Source organism: Peromyscus leucopus, chromosome 13 (genome assembly GCF_004664715.2).
Source record: "Peromyscus leucopus breed LL Stock chromosome 13, UCI_PerLeu_2.1, whole genome shotgun sequence".
NCBI classification, from domain to species: Eukaryota; Metazoa; Chordata; class Mammalia; order Rodentia; family Cricetidae; genus Peromyscus; species Peromyscus leucopus.
The window spans coordinates 51,854,113-51,871,573 of NC_051074.1; the positions used below are offsets into that span (position 1 = coordinate 51,854,113).

General features: G+C 45.0%; 1 protein-coding gene across 1 annotated transcript in view; it reads right to left on the minus strand.

The window, feature by feature from the left end:
* The window catches only part of LOC114682486 (cytochrome P450 20A1), a 55,540-nt gene extending 38,668 nt beyond the window's left edge, over positions 1 to 16,872 (minus strand). The window contains 3 exon segments of the mRNA XM_028856367.2: positions 3 to 73; positions 769 to 818; positions 16,711 to 16,872. Of these exon segments, the coding sequence (XP_028712200.1) occupies positions 3 to 73; positions 769 to 818; positions 16,711 to 16,782 (193 nt within the window). The 5' untranslated portion in view covers positions 16,783 to 16,872.
* Between the last annotated feature and the right edge of the window lie 589 nt (positions 16,873 to 17,461).

Here is a 17,461-nt window from a genome sequence, read left to right on the forward strand (position 1 = left end):
GTGTCTTTGGTGCAAATGAACCAGGAACTCGTGCAAACTTCCACTGTTCACAATGTCGGGGAGGTTACCATCTCTGATAAAAGACAGACATGCCATAGAACCGATTTAACGTGGGAAAATCAGAAAGGCCACAGCTGACCCTGAGTCAACAGACAATAGGGAAAAGGTTCATTCGTTTAAATTACTGAAAAATCCCAAATTCGATTATATTCACCATCCTGCTGTTTCTGTGATTACATTTAGATGTGGATTTTTTCTGAGAATTTTGTGAATTCATGACACCTTGAAACCAAATAAGAGAGCAACACGAAGAGCATCTGACGTAGTCCAGGAGAACTACCCAAATGTTCGCCCGTCCCTGACAGCCACGGGCATGCTCACAGCCTGGGGAGATCCTAAGATTAGCCTCAGAGGCTGGTTGGTTTTCCACCCTGTTTGTCTTATTTTCAGCTTCCTCTGGGTAGAGAAAGACAAAATAATGACAGACAGCCGTCCTCTGAGTTTGTAAAGGTTAGGTTGTACGCCCAGAGGTACACTGAAATGAGTGACGTAAAAATAAGGTTTAGGAATGAGGCTGAAGTTCAAAGGCACAACACTTGCTAACTATAACTAAGCTTGGGGCCTGGGGTTCCATCCCCAGAACCAAAAAAAAAAAAAAAAAAAACAAAAAAAACACACGCACGAAAACATAGTTTTGTTTTGACGCTGAAAAGGAAGTGATGCCTCTATTTGATAAAACGAACAAACAAACAAACAACAAAACCTTACTTTTCTTCGGTCGGTGCAACCCCTGGAATTCCTGCGGCTTGTCGGGAAGCCTGAATAAAGGGGGGAAAAAACACAGCTTAGTGTCATGAATTGTCACAGATCTGAGGAGCCCTACATGCTTACACACGACATCTCCGGGACCTTAAACAATAACTTTCCAATTCAGCTGAATTCAAGAACTCATTTCTACATCAAAACAAAACTAATGGACTCCTGGTATAAGAAAGAATTATTTCATACTTTTCCCGTCAATTTTTCAAAAAAATATTCTAAGAATTTAATAACTGCTCTATCAGTTAACCAGATCGTGTATAATGTGTGTGTGTGTGTGTGTGTGTGTGTGTGTGTGTGTGTGTGTGTGTTCGGCCTACAGACACACATATGTGGGTGCATGTGTATATGCATGTAGACCCCAGAGATCAACACTGGTGTCATTCTCAAAGGCTGTCTGCCTTGGTTTTTGAAACAAGGTCTCACCAGGATCTGGAGCTCCCTGATTAAGCTAGGCTGTCCATCCAGAAAATTCTAGGGCTTCAACTGTGGCGTGTACTGGGACTAAAACCATGTCCTGCTCTTCATGAGTGTGTTGAGGATTGAACTCAACACCATGCTTGCCCAGCAAGCACTTTACCTAATGAACAATCATCCTGGGCTCCAAATCAATAACAGTCTCTTGTTTCTATTGTACTGAACCTATATATGGTCCCATCCACCTGGCTAGAAAAAGAAAAGGAAAAAAAAATCCTCGTCTAGTTAATAATTCACTCATTTCTGAGTAAGTATACTCTTTTAGTGAAATAATACAGCAAAGTCAGGTGTGGTGGTCCAGATGTGCAATCTCAGTACTCAGGAGACTGAAGGAACAGCTCATTCAAAGCTAGACAATACTACACAGCAATTCCTATCTTTAAAAAAAAATGAAATGATGTCTCAACTGCCAACTCCAGGAAGCCCTCCAGGAACACCAGCCCTCCATCTCCAACCCCAGTCTAAGGCCAGCTTTACCGCAGATCCCCTGCCATGACATCACTGTGTTGTGATGGTGATATTGACTTTCCTCCCTGCTCCTCTTCCCAGGGGTCAATGCAGATCCCGGGGGCACACCCAGCTTTCCTCCCCCTGTGGACCCTCTGAGCCGCCCCCCCTTCCAGCTTGTCCCCACGCCTGTGTGCCAGCTCCCCCAGACACCCTCTACCCAGGATTCCCAGCGGCCACATGTGGCAGCTCAGAAGCATCCCTGCCAGGCAGCCCACAATTACCACAGTCTCCTAAGAACCAGAGAAGGACACAGAACAGAACACCCACCCAGCAAAGACAGGAGCAGATGTCAGCACCCAGAATTCCAATCATCCCAAAGCCAGATGCCAGCAGAAAAACACAGTTCTAGTCAGGATGGAGTGTCCTCTCCACTGAGGCTCAGCAACCCTACTGCAGTGAGTCCTGAAAAATGCAATGTACGTGAAGTACAGACAGGGACTTCAAAATAGCTATCATGATATATTCAAGGTCGTTTAAGAAGTATGAATAAATCCATTAGTGAAAACGCAAACAGCGGAATGCTTTTTGGAAGTCTGCTGCATCTAATAAACACACCTTAACATCGAGGGTGGACATCATCACCTCAGGATAAAGGGATGGAAAAAGATATTCCAAGCAAATGGACCTAAGAAGCAAGCTGGTGTGGCCATTTTAATATCTGACAAAATAGACTCCAGACCAATACTAATCAAAAGAAATAGGGAAGGACATTACACACTCAAAAGAAAAATCCCCACGAGGACACTGCAGTTTATTTTTGCAATTCTTAACACCTATGCACCAAACACAAGGATACCCAAGTTTGTAAAAGGAACACAACTACAGCTTAACTCACATACTGACCCTCACACATTGATAGTGGGAGACTTAATCTCCATTTTTTTGCCAAAACACAAAGTCACCGAGACAAAAACTAAACAGAGAAATGGTGTCATAAACCAAATGGACCTAACAGATATTTACAGAACATTTCACCCAAACACAAAAGAACATATATTCTTCTCAGCACCTCATGGAACATTCTCCAGAATTGATCCCATACTTGGACACAAAGCAAGTCTCAACAAATACAAGAACCCTGAAATAACACCCTACATCCTATCCGGCCACCACTGACTAAGAATGGATATCAACACCAAGAGAAACGACAGAAAGCTTACAAACCCGGGGAAACTGAACAACTCACTTTGAATGAAAGATTGGTCCAGACAGAAATTAAGAAAGACTTTCTAGAACTGAATGAAAATGAACACACAGCACACCCAAACGTATGGGACACAAGGAAGGTGGGTCTAAGAGGTACGTTCACAGCGCTAAGTGCCTACATTAAAAAACTGTTAGGAAGAAAACATCCAGAAGGAGAGAAGGAAATCACCAGGGAAATAAAGAATAGAGAATGCAAAAGAAGAATAAAGAAAAGGTCTGAAGGAAAAAAAAAAAAGACTTAAGTTGTTATCACGCGTCTCAATGACGTCTTGGCACCTCTGCTCCATCCGGCTGTTTCCGGGTGTTCACCCACCCAGGACCTGGAGGCACTTTCTCTTCCTCTCCATTATCAGTTGTTGCCTGTTTATTGACTCTCATTCTTCTTTTTTTTAAAAATTTATTTATTTCATATAGTGTTCTGTCTGTCTGTATGCCTGCAGGCCAGAAGAGGGCACCAGATCTCATTACAGATGGTTGTGAACCACCATGTGGTTGCTGGGATTTGAACTCAGGACCTCTGGAAGAGCAGCCAGTGCTCTTAACCTCTGAGCCATCTCTTCAATCCCTCACTCTCATTCTTTAGAGGCTTTGGTGATGTGTTCCAGGAGCTGCATGGTGTGAGATACAGAGACACACCAGACAGAAACCGACTGGAAGAACCAGTTGTCTTCTAGTGAGCTAGCCTGCCTTAGAGATTTGCAGATGCAAAAGTGATTCCCCTTCCTTCCCGTGAACGCTTCCCTTTGTCTTAAATATCACTGTTTGTGGAAATAGTTCATTACGACATCATGGGTTCCCTGCTACATTTTAATGAGTTAAACATTATTTTGGTTTAATTTATAAATAAATGTATTGATAGGTGCAACCTCCATGAACAGATTTAAAAAAGAGAGAGAGAGAGAAAGGAAGGAAGGAAGGAAGGAAAGAAAGAAAGTAAGAAAAAAAAGAAAGAAAGAAAGAAAGAAAGAAAGAAAGAAAGAAAGAGAGAAAGAAAGAAAGAAAATAGAAGAGTTGTCATTTCCATGAACTTCCCTAATTCACTACTATCACGCATTAAGAACTCTAGCCTGGGGCCGGAGCGATGGCTGAGCAGCGGAGAGCATCTGTCACACTTGCAGAAGATGGGGATTGAGTCCTAGCATCTACCTGGTGGTTTACAACCATCCAGACCACCAGCCAGGGGATCCAACAGGCATCCGTGTGGTGCACATACATGCATGCAGGCCAAACATTCATACACATAATATTTTTAAAAAGGTCTAAGTTTTATAATCGTAATAAAAAGAATTCTAGTCTAGAAAAATAAAAAATAAAAAACTGGAGAGAAGTCATACTAGGAACTTAACAGTGCACCGGAGAGCTCTAGAACAAAAAGAAGAAAAATCACACCAAGAGAAGCAGACAGCAAGAACTAAACTCAGGACTGAAATCAACAGAACACAAACCAACAAAAGCAGTACGAAGAGTCAATGAAACGGAGTCGGTGCTCTAAGAAAAATCAGTCGTGGTAACAAACCCTATGCAAATGAACTAAAAGGCAGAGAGAGAATATCCAAATTTACAAAATTAGAAATTAAAAGGGGTATAACAATGGACACTGAGGAAATCCAAAGACTCATAAGGACATACTTTAAAACCTGTAGTCCACCAAATTCTAAAAGAAATGCCTAATTCTGTTGATGTATACCACCAACCAAAGGTAAATCAAGATCAGATAAGCAATTTAAACGGAATTATAAGCCCTAGTAAAATAGAAGCAGTCATTAAAAGTCTCCCCACTTCCACCCCCCCAAAAAAAAACAAACAAAACTCCAGGGCCAGATGGTTTTAGTGCAGAACTCTACCAAGCTTTCAAAGAAGAGGATTTGCCAATATAGCTCAAATTATTCAACAAAATAGAAACAGAAGGAACATTGCCCAATTTTTTTTTTAAATGGGACCACAATTACCCTGATACCTAAGCCACATAAAGACCAACAAAGAAAAAAGATTTATGGACCAACTTTCCTTATGGACATAGATGCAAAATTTCTCAATATAATATTTGCAAACTGAATCCAAGAACACATCAAAAAGATCATCTACCACAATCAAGTAGGCTTCATCCCAGAGATGCAGGGATAGTTAAACATATGTCAACTGATAAATGTAATCTATCATATCAACAAACTGAAAGACAAAAAACACATGCTCATCTCTTTAGATGCAGAAAAGGCCTTTGATAAAACCCAACACCCCTTCATGATAAAAGTCCTAGAGAGATTAGGGATACAAGGGACATGCCTTAACATATTAAAGGCAATTTATAGCAAGCCGATAGCAAACACCAGATGAATGGAGAGGAACTCAAAGCATTTCCACCAAAATCAGGAACAAGGCAAGTTGTCCACTCTTTCCATACCTATTCAATAGACTTTAAGCATTAGCTAAAGCAATAAGACAGCTGAAGGAGATCAAGGGGATAGAAACAGGAAGGGAAGAGGTCAAAGTATCATTATTTACAGACGATATGAGTATATATACATAAATGACCCTAAAAACTCCACTGGAAAACATTCTCTAAAGTGGCTAGATACAAAACAAGTCAGTGCCTTCCTATGACAAAAGGACAGAGAGAAAACAGGGGACAAGACCTTTCAAAATGACCTCAAATAATAGAAAATATCCTGGGGTCACGCTAACCAAGTGAAAGACTTGTATGATAAGAACTTCAAGTCTTTGAAGAAAGAAATTGAAGAAGATATCAGAAAATGGAAAGATCTCCCATGCTCATGGATCAGCAGGATTAACATAGTCAAAATGGCAATCTTACCAAAAGCAATCTACAGAGTCAATGCAATCTCCTCACCAAAATTCCAACACAGTTCTTCACACATTTTTGGAAGGACAATCTTCAGGTTCATGTGGGAAAACAAAAAACCCAAGATATCTAAAACAATCCTGAATAATAAAAGAACTGCTGAAGGTATTACCATCCTCAATTTCAAGTTGTACCACAGAGCTATAGTAATAAAAACCAAAGTATTGATACAAAAACAGACATATTGATCAATGGAATAGAATTGAAGATCCAGACATAACACACACTCATGGACACCTGATCTTTTGATAAAGCAGCCAGAAACACACACTGGAAAAAAAAAAAAGATAGCATCTTCAACAAATGGTGCTGGTTAAACTAGAGTAGAATAATCCAAGTAGATCCATACTTATCACCCTGCACAAAACTCAACTCCAAATGGATCAAAGACCTTAACATAAAACCAGATACACAGAACCTGATAGAAGAGAAAAGTAAAGGTGGGGGGGGGTTGGGTTGGGTTGGGTTGGGGATTTAGCTCAGTGGTAGAGCGCTTGCTTAGCAAGCACAAGGCCCTGGGTTCGATCCTCAGCTCTGGGGGGAGGGGGTGCGGAATAGTCTTGAACTCATTGGCGCAGGAAGACTTTGTGACTAGAACACAGTTAACACAGGCACTAAGATCAACAATTAATAAATGGGACTCATGAAGTCGAAAAGCTTCTATACGGCCAAGAACACCATTACTCTGACAAGGTGGCCGGCTGCAGAATGGGAAAAGATTTTACCAACTACATATCTGATAGAGTGATAACTTCCAAAGTATATAAAGGACTCAAAAAACTAGATATAAAGAAAACAAATGACCCAATTTAAAAATGGGGTACAGATCTAAAAAGAGAATTCTCCAAAGAAGAAACACAAATGGTTGAGAAACACTTAAGGAAATGTTCAACATCCTTAGTCATCAGGGAAATGCAAATCAAAACAGCTTTGAGATTTCATTTTATGCTTGTCAGAATGGCCAAGATCAATAAGACAAATGAGAGCTCATGCTGGGGAGAATGTGGAATAAGTGGAGTATAAATCTGTACAGAAATCAATGTGAACGTTCCTCAGAAAGCTGGGAATTGATCTACCTCAAGATCCAGCTACACTACTCCAAAGACACTTGCTGAACCATGTCCATCTATTCATTACAGCCAGAAACTGGAAATAGCCTAGATGTCTGTCAATAGATAAATGGATAAAGAAAATGTGCTACATATACACAATGGAATATTACTCAGTCATTAAAAATATAAAATTATGAAATTCATAGGTAAATGGATGAAGCTAGGAAAAAAAATATCCTGAGTGAGGTCACCCAGACCCAGAAAGACAAACCTAGTATGTATTCATTTATATGTGGATGTCAGTGGCTAAGTTTTCAATAAGCAAGCTACAGTCCATAGAACCGTGGAGATTAGGTACAGAGTAAGGGACTAGGGGGAGGGATGGATCTCCCTAGGAAGGGGAAATGAATAAATAGTTACGGGTGGGTGGGAAGACTGGAATGGGAGGGCCAAGTAGGGAGTGGGAGGGGAAAGTGGGGGAGGAAGGAAGTAGGAGGAGAGAGAGCTAAAATTAAGGGCCATCTCAGGTGTCACATAGAAACCCAAGACAGTGGAAGCTTCCTACAATAGACAGACATATGAAGATTATCTAAAAGAAATCTCAAAGTAACAGGGGAGAGAGCGTCCTGACTGGATATCTCTCATCACTAAATGAAGCTGCCAGTTACATCTAATTGAGTTATTGGCCAAAGGGATCCCATGGGAACCCCCAAACAACCCAGGCTGTTGCCCAAGGCTATTGGTTTCTCTCCACAAACTGATCACAAGGATCTATTGCTGAAGACAACATCTATACAACTCACTGAACACGGAGAAGCAAGCCGGTGCTCACCTAGCCTTTATCCCCAGACTAGTGTCCATGGAACTAGAAGGTACTCTGCATGCTACCAAAGCCAGGTAAACTCCAACCCAGCCACAAACCCCTCGACCTACAATGATGTCCCGCCAGCAAGCTGCGCTCGTTCAATAACGGCACAAAGCTCCATGAAGTGGAACCCATGCCCAGCACAGGTCAGGAACTGGAGACTAGATAGGCCTGGGACCTAGAGAAAGCCAGACACAGCTGTTCTGCCAAAGGAACGCAAAAATAAAATGATTCCTAATGACATTCTGCTACACTCGCAGATCGGTGCCTCGCTCAGCCATCATCAGGGAAGCTTCCTCCTGCAGTAGACAGGAACAGATACAGAGACCCACAGCCTGGACAATGCAGAGAGAGTGAGAGACCTTGGAACACTCAGTCCTAAATGGGATGTCTTCATCAAACTCCTGCCCTGAGGTCCAGGGAATCTTGTGGACCAGGTAACAGAAAGATTGTTACCAAAGAGCCAGAGAGAGGATGGAAGAAACCAAGAACACAAGACCTTCTAAACACAACAGGACCAGCAAACCAACGAACTCACAGGGATGGGTGGGTGTAGGAGACCGGCTCCGACCTGTCCAGGGATTCTTGGGGGGAGGAGTGAGGAATGAGGAAGTATTAGAAATACAGACACAGTAGATGGAGAGAAAAGACAGAGACACAGGGTAGCTTCGGGAGGGCTAGCCTGTGGAGGGCCACAATACCATGTTGCACCGAGTTTAATCATGATGGGCTTTTCCTACATCAGCAAGGGGAGGGGCAAAAGACCTCCCCCTTTCAAGGTCCAGGTATAAAGTACCAACAAGTATGGACCCTTCCAAACACCTGGTAACCACGCCCTCGGCCAAATCATCCTATTAGGCAGCCTTGCTGGGTAAAAGCAAGCTCAGACTTTCTGACCTTGACTTAGGCCTTACTAGGGAGCCTCCGTGGGCCCCCACAGGCAGGCGCATGCACGAGGCCAGCATGTGTCTTCAGCCTTTGCCAGATGGGGTCCCAGTGCTGAGAGACGTGGACACAAACTCCCATCCCAAACCCCAAAGTTATCTCCAACTGGTAACCACTCATAAATGAAAAGTTAGGTTTTTCACGTTTTACTGGGGATACAAACCACTCTTGAGGGCTGAATGAATATTAGGAGTTGAGACCTAGTTGCAGGAAAGCCACAGGTGTGTGCTCTGGGCCCCTTTCTTCTCCCTCCCCCTCCTGACTGCCCAGGGGCGAACAGCTTTCCTCCACCTTGCCCGGTCCCTGTGGTGTCTGCCTCGCCTCAGGCCTAAAAGCCGGACGAGCACGGACTGAAATTTTTGAATTTAAGTCTTTCCTCTCTTGTGCTTTGTTATGTCGTTAGATTTGAATCAACAACAGAAAGTCTGCGTGTGAATCCTTTATGAACCTTCTGTCTCCTTCCATTCTCTGACTACACTTTACTTGGGAGCAGACTCTGAGATCCCAGAGTTCGTGAACAGCTGGAGTGGTGGCGGACACCATTTCATGTCTCTCTTCAGCGTCCTGTCTTCACCAAAGAGCAATAATTCTGCTTCTATGTCTTTGGGGGGGGAAAGGCAACTGGGAATCTTCTAACAATACTTACCTGCCTACATCTGTTTCCTTATATTCTTTCTCACATTTTATTTTTATTAATGTGTGTGTCTCGTCTGTATGTGCGCCACATATATGCAGTGCCCTCAGAGGCCAAAAGAGGGTCTCAGATCCTGGAGTCACAAGCACTCATGCCCCACCCCCACCCCATGAGCGTGCTGGAAACTGAGCCTGGGTCTTCTGCAAGAGCAGCAAGTGCTATTAACTGTCGTGGGATGTTATTTTAACTGTGTAAAGGTGTGTCACATTGGTTTCCGCTGCCTCTGTTAACAATGCAAAGGCTGTGCTACATTTGTTTGATGAAATAAAATTAACCTGCGAGCAGGAGGCTGAGTCAGCATCTGGCTGACAGGAAGTGGTAGGGAGGAGCTAAGGGTAGCAGGCTTCCTAAGTGGGGGGGCTGAGCAGGAGGACGGCCCCTTTTTCAGGAGATGTGAGCGAGGAGAGGTGAGCTACTTGCTGCTATTCAGCCTCTCTGAGCTGGCAGGATTTCACCTCGACCTTTGACTCCTGAATTCTACCGGAGGATAGAGATTTAGATAAAATTCCCTTTAGCACCATGATACAGCCAGTACCTGAGGGCACAGAATTCCTGCCTGGCTGTGACCTGTGAGAGGAAATGCTGCTGGTACCTTTGGAGTTACAGTTGCTGGCTGGGACAGTAGTTGCTTAAGATGTATTGAATGTATTGAATGAAAACAATGTTAGATTCTGAGCTACCACTCTGGCGCTCACTTCCTTCCAGTCTCTCTTCCCTTCCAGTACTGTGGATGAACGAACAGTCCAACTCCCAATTATAGCTCTGAATCCCACTATACCTGCAAAAACCAGCTTCATCAATTCTGTTTCTTACAAGGTGATTTCCCCCAACTTCCCAGTCCTCATCAGCGTAGAAACATGATGTAATTTCTCCCACATGGAAAGAATCCTTCTACTCACTTCCCACTCCACACAACCAGCCCCCTACACTGCAAAACTCTTGAGAATTATGCAGACTTAAGTACCTTTCAATACACTACGGTCAGGTCATCATCACCATCATCCACTGACCAGTCCACTAGGTCAGGTCATCACCCATCATTCCACTGACCCGTCCACTAGGTCAGGTCATCACCATCATCTACTGACCCGTCCACTATGGTCAGGTCATCCATCATTCCACTGACCCACCCACTAGGTCAGGTCATCACCCATCATTCCACTGACCCGTCCACTAGGTCAGGTCATCACCATCATCCACTGACCCGTCCACTATGGTCAGGTCATCCATCATTCCACTGACCCACCCACTAGGTCAGGTCATCACCCATCATTCCACTGACCCGTCCACTAGGTCAGGTCATCACCATCATCCACTGACCCGTCCACTATGGTCAGGTCATCACCATCCTTCCACTGACCAGTCCACTATGGTCAGGTCATCATCACCATCATCCACTGACCCGTCCACTATGGTCAGGTCATCATCACCATCATCCACTGACCCACCCACTAGGTCAGGTCATCACCCATCATTCCACTGACCCGTCCACTAGGTCAGGTCATCACCATCCTTCCACTGACCCGTCCACTATGGTCAGGTCATCACCATTCCACTGACCCGTCCACTATGGTCAGGCCATCCATCATTCCACTGACCAGTTCACCATGGTCAGGTCATCACCATCCTTCCACTGGAACTGCTCATCTCTGATTACCAATATTACTAAATTCTCACACCTGAGCCTCCTTGGCACATTTTGCCACATTTGACTTGACTGATTATTCTTTGCCTTTCTTTGGTCTGGCTGCCACTCCTTGGGACTCTTTGCAGCCTGCTTCTGCCCTTCCCCAATTCCTTCTTCAGCCTCTATGTACAGCAAGTTCAGGGCTGAGACCCTGGACCACTTCTCTGCTAGCTAGCTCAATTCCCCAGGAGACTGGAACAATTTCCAAGTTTAAATATAATCTATACACTGGCAGTCCCAAACTCTCTCTAGTCTCATCTTTTACCTTAAAACTCAAGACGGAGTCCTCGATGTCTGTCTCCCACCCACTTGGACGTCTGTTGTCCTTTATTTAATGGTTGCTGCCTTTTAAGCCACAGATGTCCAAATCAGCAACGGCAACCCCACCACTACCAGCAGCGGTCAGGTCGCAAGGGCCGTAGCCCAAGGGAAATCTGTTCCCTCAAACTCCAACTCTTGTAAAACTATCAGGGAACTTCACTGCTGTGGATATCATTCTATATAAATAAAACACTGATGGCCAGTGACCAGGCAGGAAGTAGGTGGCCAGGCAGGAAGTAGGTGGGACAAGGAGAGAGGAGAATTCTGGGAGCAGAAGGCTGAGGAGAGACACTGCAGCCACCGCCAGGACAAGCAGCATGTAAAGACACCGGTAAGCCACCAGCCACGTGGCAAGGTATAGATTTATAAAAATGGGTTAAGATAAAAGAACAGTTAGCAAGAAGCCTGCCACGACCATACAGTTTATAAGTGATATAAGCGTCTGAGTGATTATTTTATAAGTGGATTGTGGGACTGCGGGGCTTGGGGAACCTGGAGAGAAGCCCTCCAGCTACAAATGGCGCCCAACGGCTCGAGTTTCCACCTTAAACCTGAGAATATTTAATAACCAATTCTAAACAGAGCCAAAACCAGGTTCCTGCTTCTTGTCTCATACGGGCAGCTAGATGTGGCAAAACGCAAGTTTGGACACTGGCGGGTTCCTGGCGGGTGCGTTTGACCGGCAGTATGGCGGAAATGAGGCATCTGCCAGCGGCAAATTAAGCTGTGTGGTAGATTTAGTCTTTACTAGTATTTTAAAAAAAAAAAAAAAAAAAAGAGGTTTCTGGGCTACACGCTGCTTTGATAAAAGCTTAGACCCACTATTTCTGAGACTTGATGACTCACAGAACTGGCAGAAAACGTACAGCCGCCATGTTGGGAAGCTGAAGTGGGCGGAGCCAGCAGCCACAGCGCTGTTTCAGTCTTACAATGGTATAATTTAAAGAAACAGGCTCAAGGTAATATAAAAAATAAGCCACGTAAAGATGGCTACCACACAGAGAATCTGGATTATGTTCTCTTTGATATTCGTAACTGAAGAAAAACATTTGATTGCAAAAGTTGTTGAGTTATGCCAAAATGTATATTTTAAAGGTACCTTGACTTCAAAATTTGGATTTAAGGATATGTTGCTTTGGAAAAGAGGTTCTGCTTTTGTTTCCACAGAAAGCCAGAGGCTGTGGATTTGTTCCAGATTAAGATACATCAGGTTTCACCAGCCAAGACCCCCTGAAAGGTCTCCGATGACACCATGGCCCAGATGATCCAACATCCAGAGCGGTTTCAAGGCAACTGGTTCACACAATACAGCCTCACGGACTACCCCATAGGCCTAAAATTTTCTTTGCGTCCCCATAAGATACAGCGTCCCCCTCCAGCAGGAAGTAGTAAGAGATGCTACGCCCAAATTCCCAAATATACCAAGCTGGCTTTAGAGGTGGAATTGGCTCACTCCCCATCTAAACCCAGACATATTGCTTAAAAAAAAATGGTTAAGAGATTCTTGTGTCCCAAATCAAAAGAGCCCTCTGGTGTGGGACAGAGAAAAACCAATATATTTATTTAAAGCAGGTTGATTATAAATGTGATCTTTCTAAAAAAGAAAAGGGGATATGATATAGATATATAGGAGGATATAGAGGTGATAAGATAAAAGGGTAGATTAATGAACCTACTTTTAAAGAACTTGTTTAAAAGTCTTACATTGGTATAGATTTTAGTTTATGTTTAAAATGTTTTACATTGGTATAAATTTTAGTTTATTGATACAAACTTGAAGTTAATTTTGTTATACTATATATATATATATTTCTATTCTTGTTTAAGGTATTATGTTTAACTCATTTAAAATTGTAATGGATAATTAAAAATAGATTAATAATTAGTCATCTATGATAATATTTGTAGCCATGTTAGTTAAGTCTTCTAGGTATACATAGATATATTTCAGATAGATAGGTAATCTTCAAACACTTCATAGACCTAGAGAATATGGCATTTAAATAACTTAGAATTCTGTTGACGTGAGACACAATTGCTCCTGGCTGCACCAATTGATCCCGAGAGAATGTTGGGCTTCTAAGACATTTCTATTTGGAAGTTTGTCTTTTGGGCACAAAATGGCCTACTGGGCAAAGAACTGCCCTTGCCTTGATGGCTGACAGTACAAATGCAATGCTGTCCTTTCTGGACAAGCAGTACACAAGGAAAGCAACCACTATATTCTGCCAAGACAGGGTAAGATGGTCTTTCATAAATCCTGCTTCTGAAAATGGTCTGTCAGATACTCTAGGCCTGTAGCCAATTTGATTGCACCAACAATGCTGAGAAACATTAGGTGACTGTCCAGGCTGCCAGCTGTCTTGGTCTACTCTTGCAAAATTCCCAAAAGTTGCTTGCATCCATCTACCATTTCTCAGGTACCATTATGTTCCTTCTCAGGTCTTTGATGTGGTTGAAAACTAGATAGTTGTAATTTCCTCAGTTATGATAAAAGATAAGTTAGATATAAAACCTTAAATTCACAAATATAAGATAGATAGGACATCTTCTTTAATATTGTAACTGTAATTCTTGCTTGATAATTGTTTTGTTATATGTAATTTTACCATGTTAAAGTTAAAACCTTCCTTTTTAAAACAAGAAAAAAAGGAGATGTGCTGTGGATATTGCTCTATATAAATAAAACACTGATGGCCAGTGACCAGGCAGGAAGTAGGTGGCCAGGCAGGAAGTAGGTGGGACAAGGAGAGAGGAGAATTCTGGGAAGCGGAAGGCTGAGGGGAGACACTGCAGCCACCGCCAGGACAAGCGGCATGTGAAGACACCGGTAAGCCACCAGCCACATGGTAAGGTATAGATTTATAGAAATGGGTTAATTTAAGATAAAAGAACAGTTAGCAAGAAGCCTGCCACGGCCATACAGTTTATAAGTGATATAAGCGTCTGAGTGATTATTTTATTCGTGGATTGTGGGATTGTGGGGCTTGGGGAACCTGGAGAGAAGCCCTCCAGCAACACTTCACTAAGCCTCCATCCCTCTAAAGAACTCAAGATTCAAAGGTGGAATTCTGCTCTTCCGAGGCTGAATAGCAAGTAGCTCACCTCCTTGCTCTCATCCTCCAAAAATCCCTCATGCTTCTCCTCGCCCCTCCTTATAAACCCTTCTCCAAGGCAGTGGTAGCACACGTCTTTAATCCCAGCACTCAGGAGGCAGAGGCAGGAGGATCTCTGTGAGTTCGAGGCCAGCCTGGTCTACAGAGTGAGATCCAGGACAGGTACCAAAGCTGAACAGAGAAACCCTGTCTCAAAAAACCAAACACACACACACACACACACACACAATTTCTCCACCTGTCTCCTCCCTACCACTTCCTGTCAGCTAATTGCTGACGCAGCCTCCTGACCACAGGTGAATTTTATTTAATCAAACACATCTCTCCATCATTAAACAAATGTTACAGCGCATAAACAAAAAGTAACACACCTTAAAATAATATTCTACAACAGCTGTCTAACAGGCGTCTCAAACCTGGCTTAATCACACCAAACTTCTGATCCCTATGAAACCTCACTAACTCTCACCAAAATAAAAACTACACAAAATCCTCACTTTCCCTGGGGTCAAATCCATTCTCCCATCTACTAGGGGGGAAAAAAAAGGTGTTTTTCTTCCAGAGTCTCTTAGGCTCACATTTTATATCCAGTTTCACTGGCTTTATCGTCACAAAGTTGTGGTTCTTTCCAGTGTCCACTGGGGGTCCAAGCTAACACCATCTCTCACCAAAATACTGTATCTTTCCAACTGCTCTCTGCTCCTACCCTTGCCTCAGCCCCATAATTATGGTCCATTCTTAACACAGCAGCCAGAATGAGTCTCATAAAACTTATGTAATAAAATGAGGGTTGTTCTCAAGTGGGATCTCACTACATTGCCCCAGGTGGTTCCAAACTCAAGGACCTCCCACCTGAGCTGAGTAGCTGCATGCACAGCTCTGAAACTACTGTTTTAAATCTGAAAATCCCTTGATTCAAAGATTGGCATTCAGGTAAAAGGAATGAATTCAAGACATTTTTTCTCTTCCTTATCATTACAGACACTCCATCATTTCTAGTATATAAAATTTAACATTTAAATCAAGGTCTCGTGTGATCCAGGCTGGTCTTGGCTCTGGATTGGAGGAAACCCTTCACACTCTCCTGCCTCTACCTCCCGAGTGCTAGGATTATAGGCCGAAGAAAGACATCATTCCCAGCTTTTCTTTAAACTAAAACTGCCACGTGTCTATTGAAACCCTCCAGCAGAACACTGACTGAAAGTCCTTAAAACGGCCTCTCCGCTTACATCCGTCCACCCTCCCTGTCAGGTTTTAAATCGGCTCTAGCCACATGGATCTCGCTTGCTAGGACACAGTTTGCTCTCTCGCCTTCTTCATGTGCATGTTTTGTTTCTCTGAGTCCAGGAATTCGTTTTCGGCATTAGTCTAATCCATTCACCAGCTCTGGACGGACGCTTGTAAGGGGGCATTTCCACCGCCAGTAATCAGTCTACCTGGGGCTGTCCACTAACTTTCCACTTTTCCATAAACCCACCGAACTTTGTACACATTTGGGGTGGGAGGGGGTTGAGACAGGGTTTGATGGAGTCCAGGGTGGGCTTTGAGCTCCTATCCTCCTGGGTCACCTCCCCAGGGCCGGGATTTCTGGTATGCACGACGCCCACGATTTAAGGATGATTCTTAACCACTAACTCGGGAGTTTTGAGAGCTTCTCCCTCTGAAAGGGACAGGAGGACAAAGTCTGGGAGACCCGGGGTGTGGGGGGGAATGGGGGTGAGGAGGGGGTGGCTGCCTACGGCCCTGGCCCTAGCGAGCATCCCGGGCGAGCACGGCCTCGCCCATTCCAACAAGGATGCAGCAGGGACAGATGCAGGGGGGCGCTAGGGAAAGACGGCCGGGAGTCCCTCCCCGGATGCCGTAGCCAAGGGGACTGTGGTTTGAGGGCGTCAGGACCGCAAAGGGCCCCCCACAAGAAGACAGCAGCGCCGAATGGGGTACGCGGGGCCGCCCAGGACAACCAGAATCCCGCGCCCCGCTCCCCGGTCCCGGGTCCCCGCGCAGGACGGGCCGGGTCGCCGGCGGGGCGCGCACGCGCACGGGGCAGGCCCTCCGGGGCGGTGCCACGTGCCCCTCCCGCCAGCGCTCCCCCTCCCCAGGCCCAGGTCCGCGCAGGCGCAGGCGCACCCCTGTCCCCCAGTCCCGAGCCGGCGGTTACCGGGTAGAGGTACAGCACCGCGGCCACCAGCGCCAGCAGGAAGGTGACGGCGAAGATGGCGAAGTCCAGCATGCTTCCGCCCGCGGCGCGGTCCCGGGCCCTGCGCTCGGCAGGCGGCGCCGCGGCTGGGGAGTCGGCTCGGCGGCGGCGGCGAATGGGAGCCGCGCTCGCCCCGCCCCGCTCGCCCGCCCGCCCGCCCGCCCGCACTGGGCGTCACCCCTGCCCTGCCCTGCCCCAGCCATGGCTCGGGAGTCAACACGGAAACCTCTAGGCCAGGGTCCCACTCGGGTCTGTCTAGGGGCGGTTTGCAGAAACCAGGCGGTTTGCAGAAACCAGGCGGCGTGCAGAAAGCAGGCGGTTTGCAGAAACCAGGCGGCGTGCAGAAAGCCGTCTCGGGGATGGTCGTCACGCCGACACCGGAATGAGACTCGTGACCCAGGCCAATCCAACCTGGACCCCTGCGTGACTGAAGAGTTAAGCACCGCTAGATGCTCCTTGTTTCTCGAAAAGCATTCTAGTAAATGTGGTTGTGGCTGTTTTGGTTTTGAGACAGGGTATCACTGTGTAGCCCTGGCTAGCTTGAAACTATGTAGACCGGGCTGCCCTGGAACCGACAGAGAATCGTCCAGCCTCTAGCCTTTCTAGAGCAAGAATTAGAGGCTTGTGCCACCGTGGCAGACTATAGGGTAGGACTTCTGGCTGTTAATTCTGATTTGCAGTCAATTCCTTGCATTTTCCAAGCCCCGCCTTC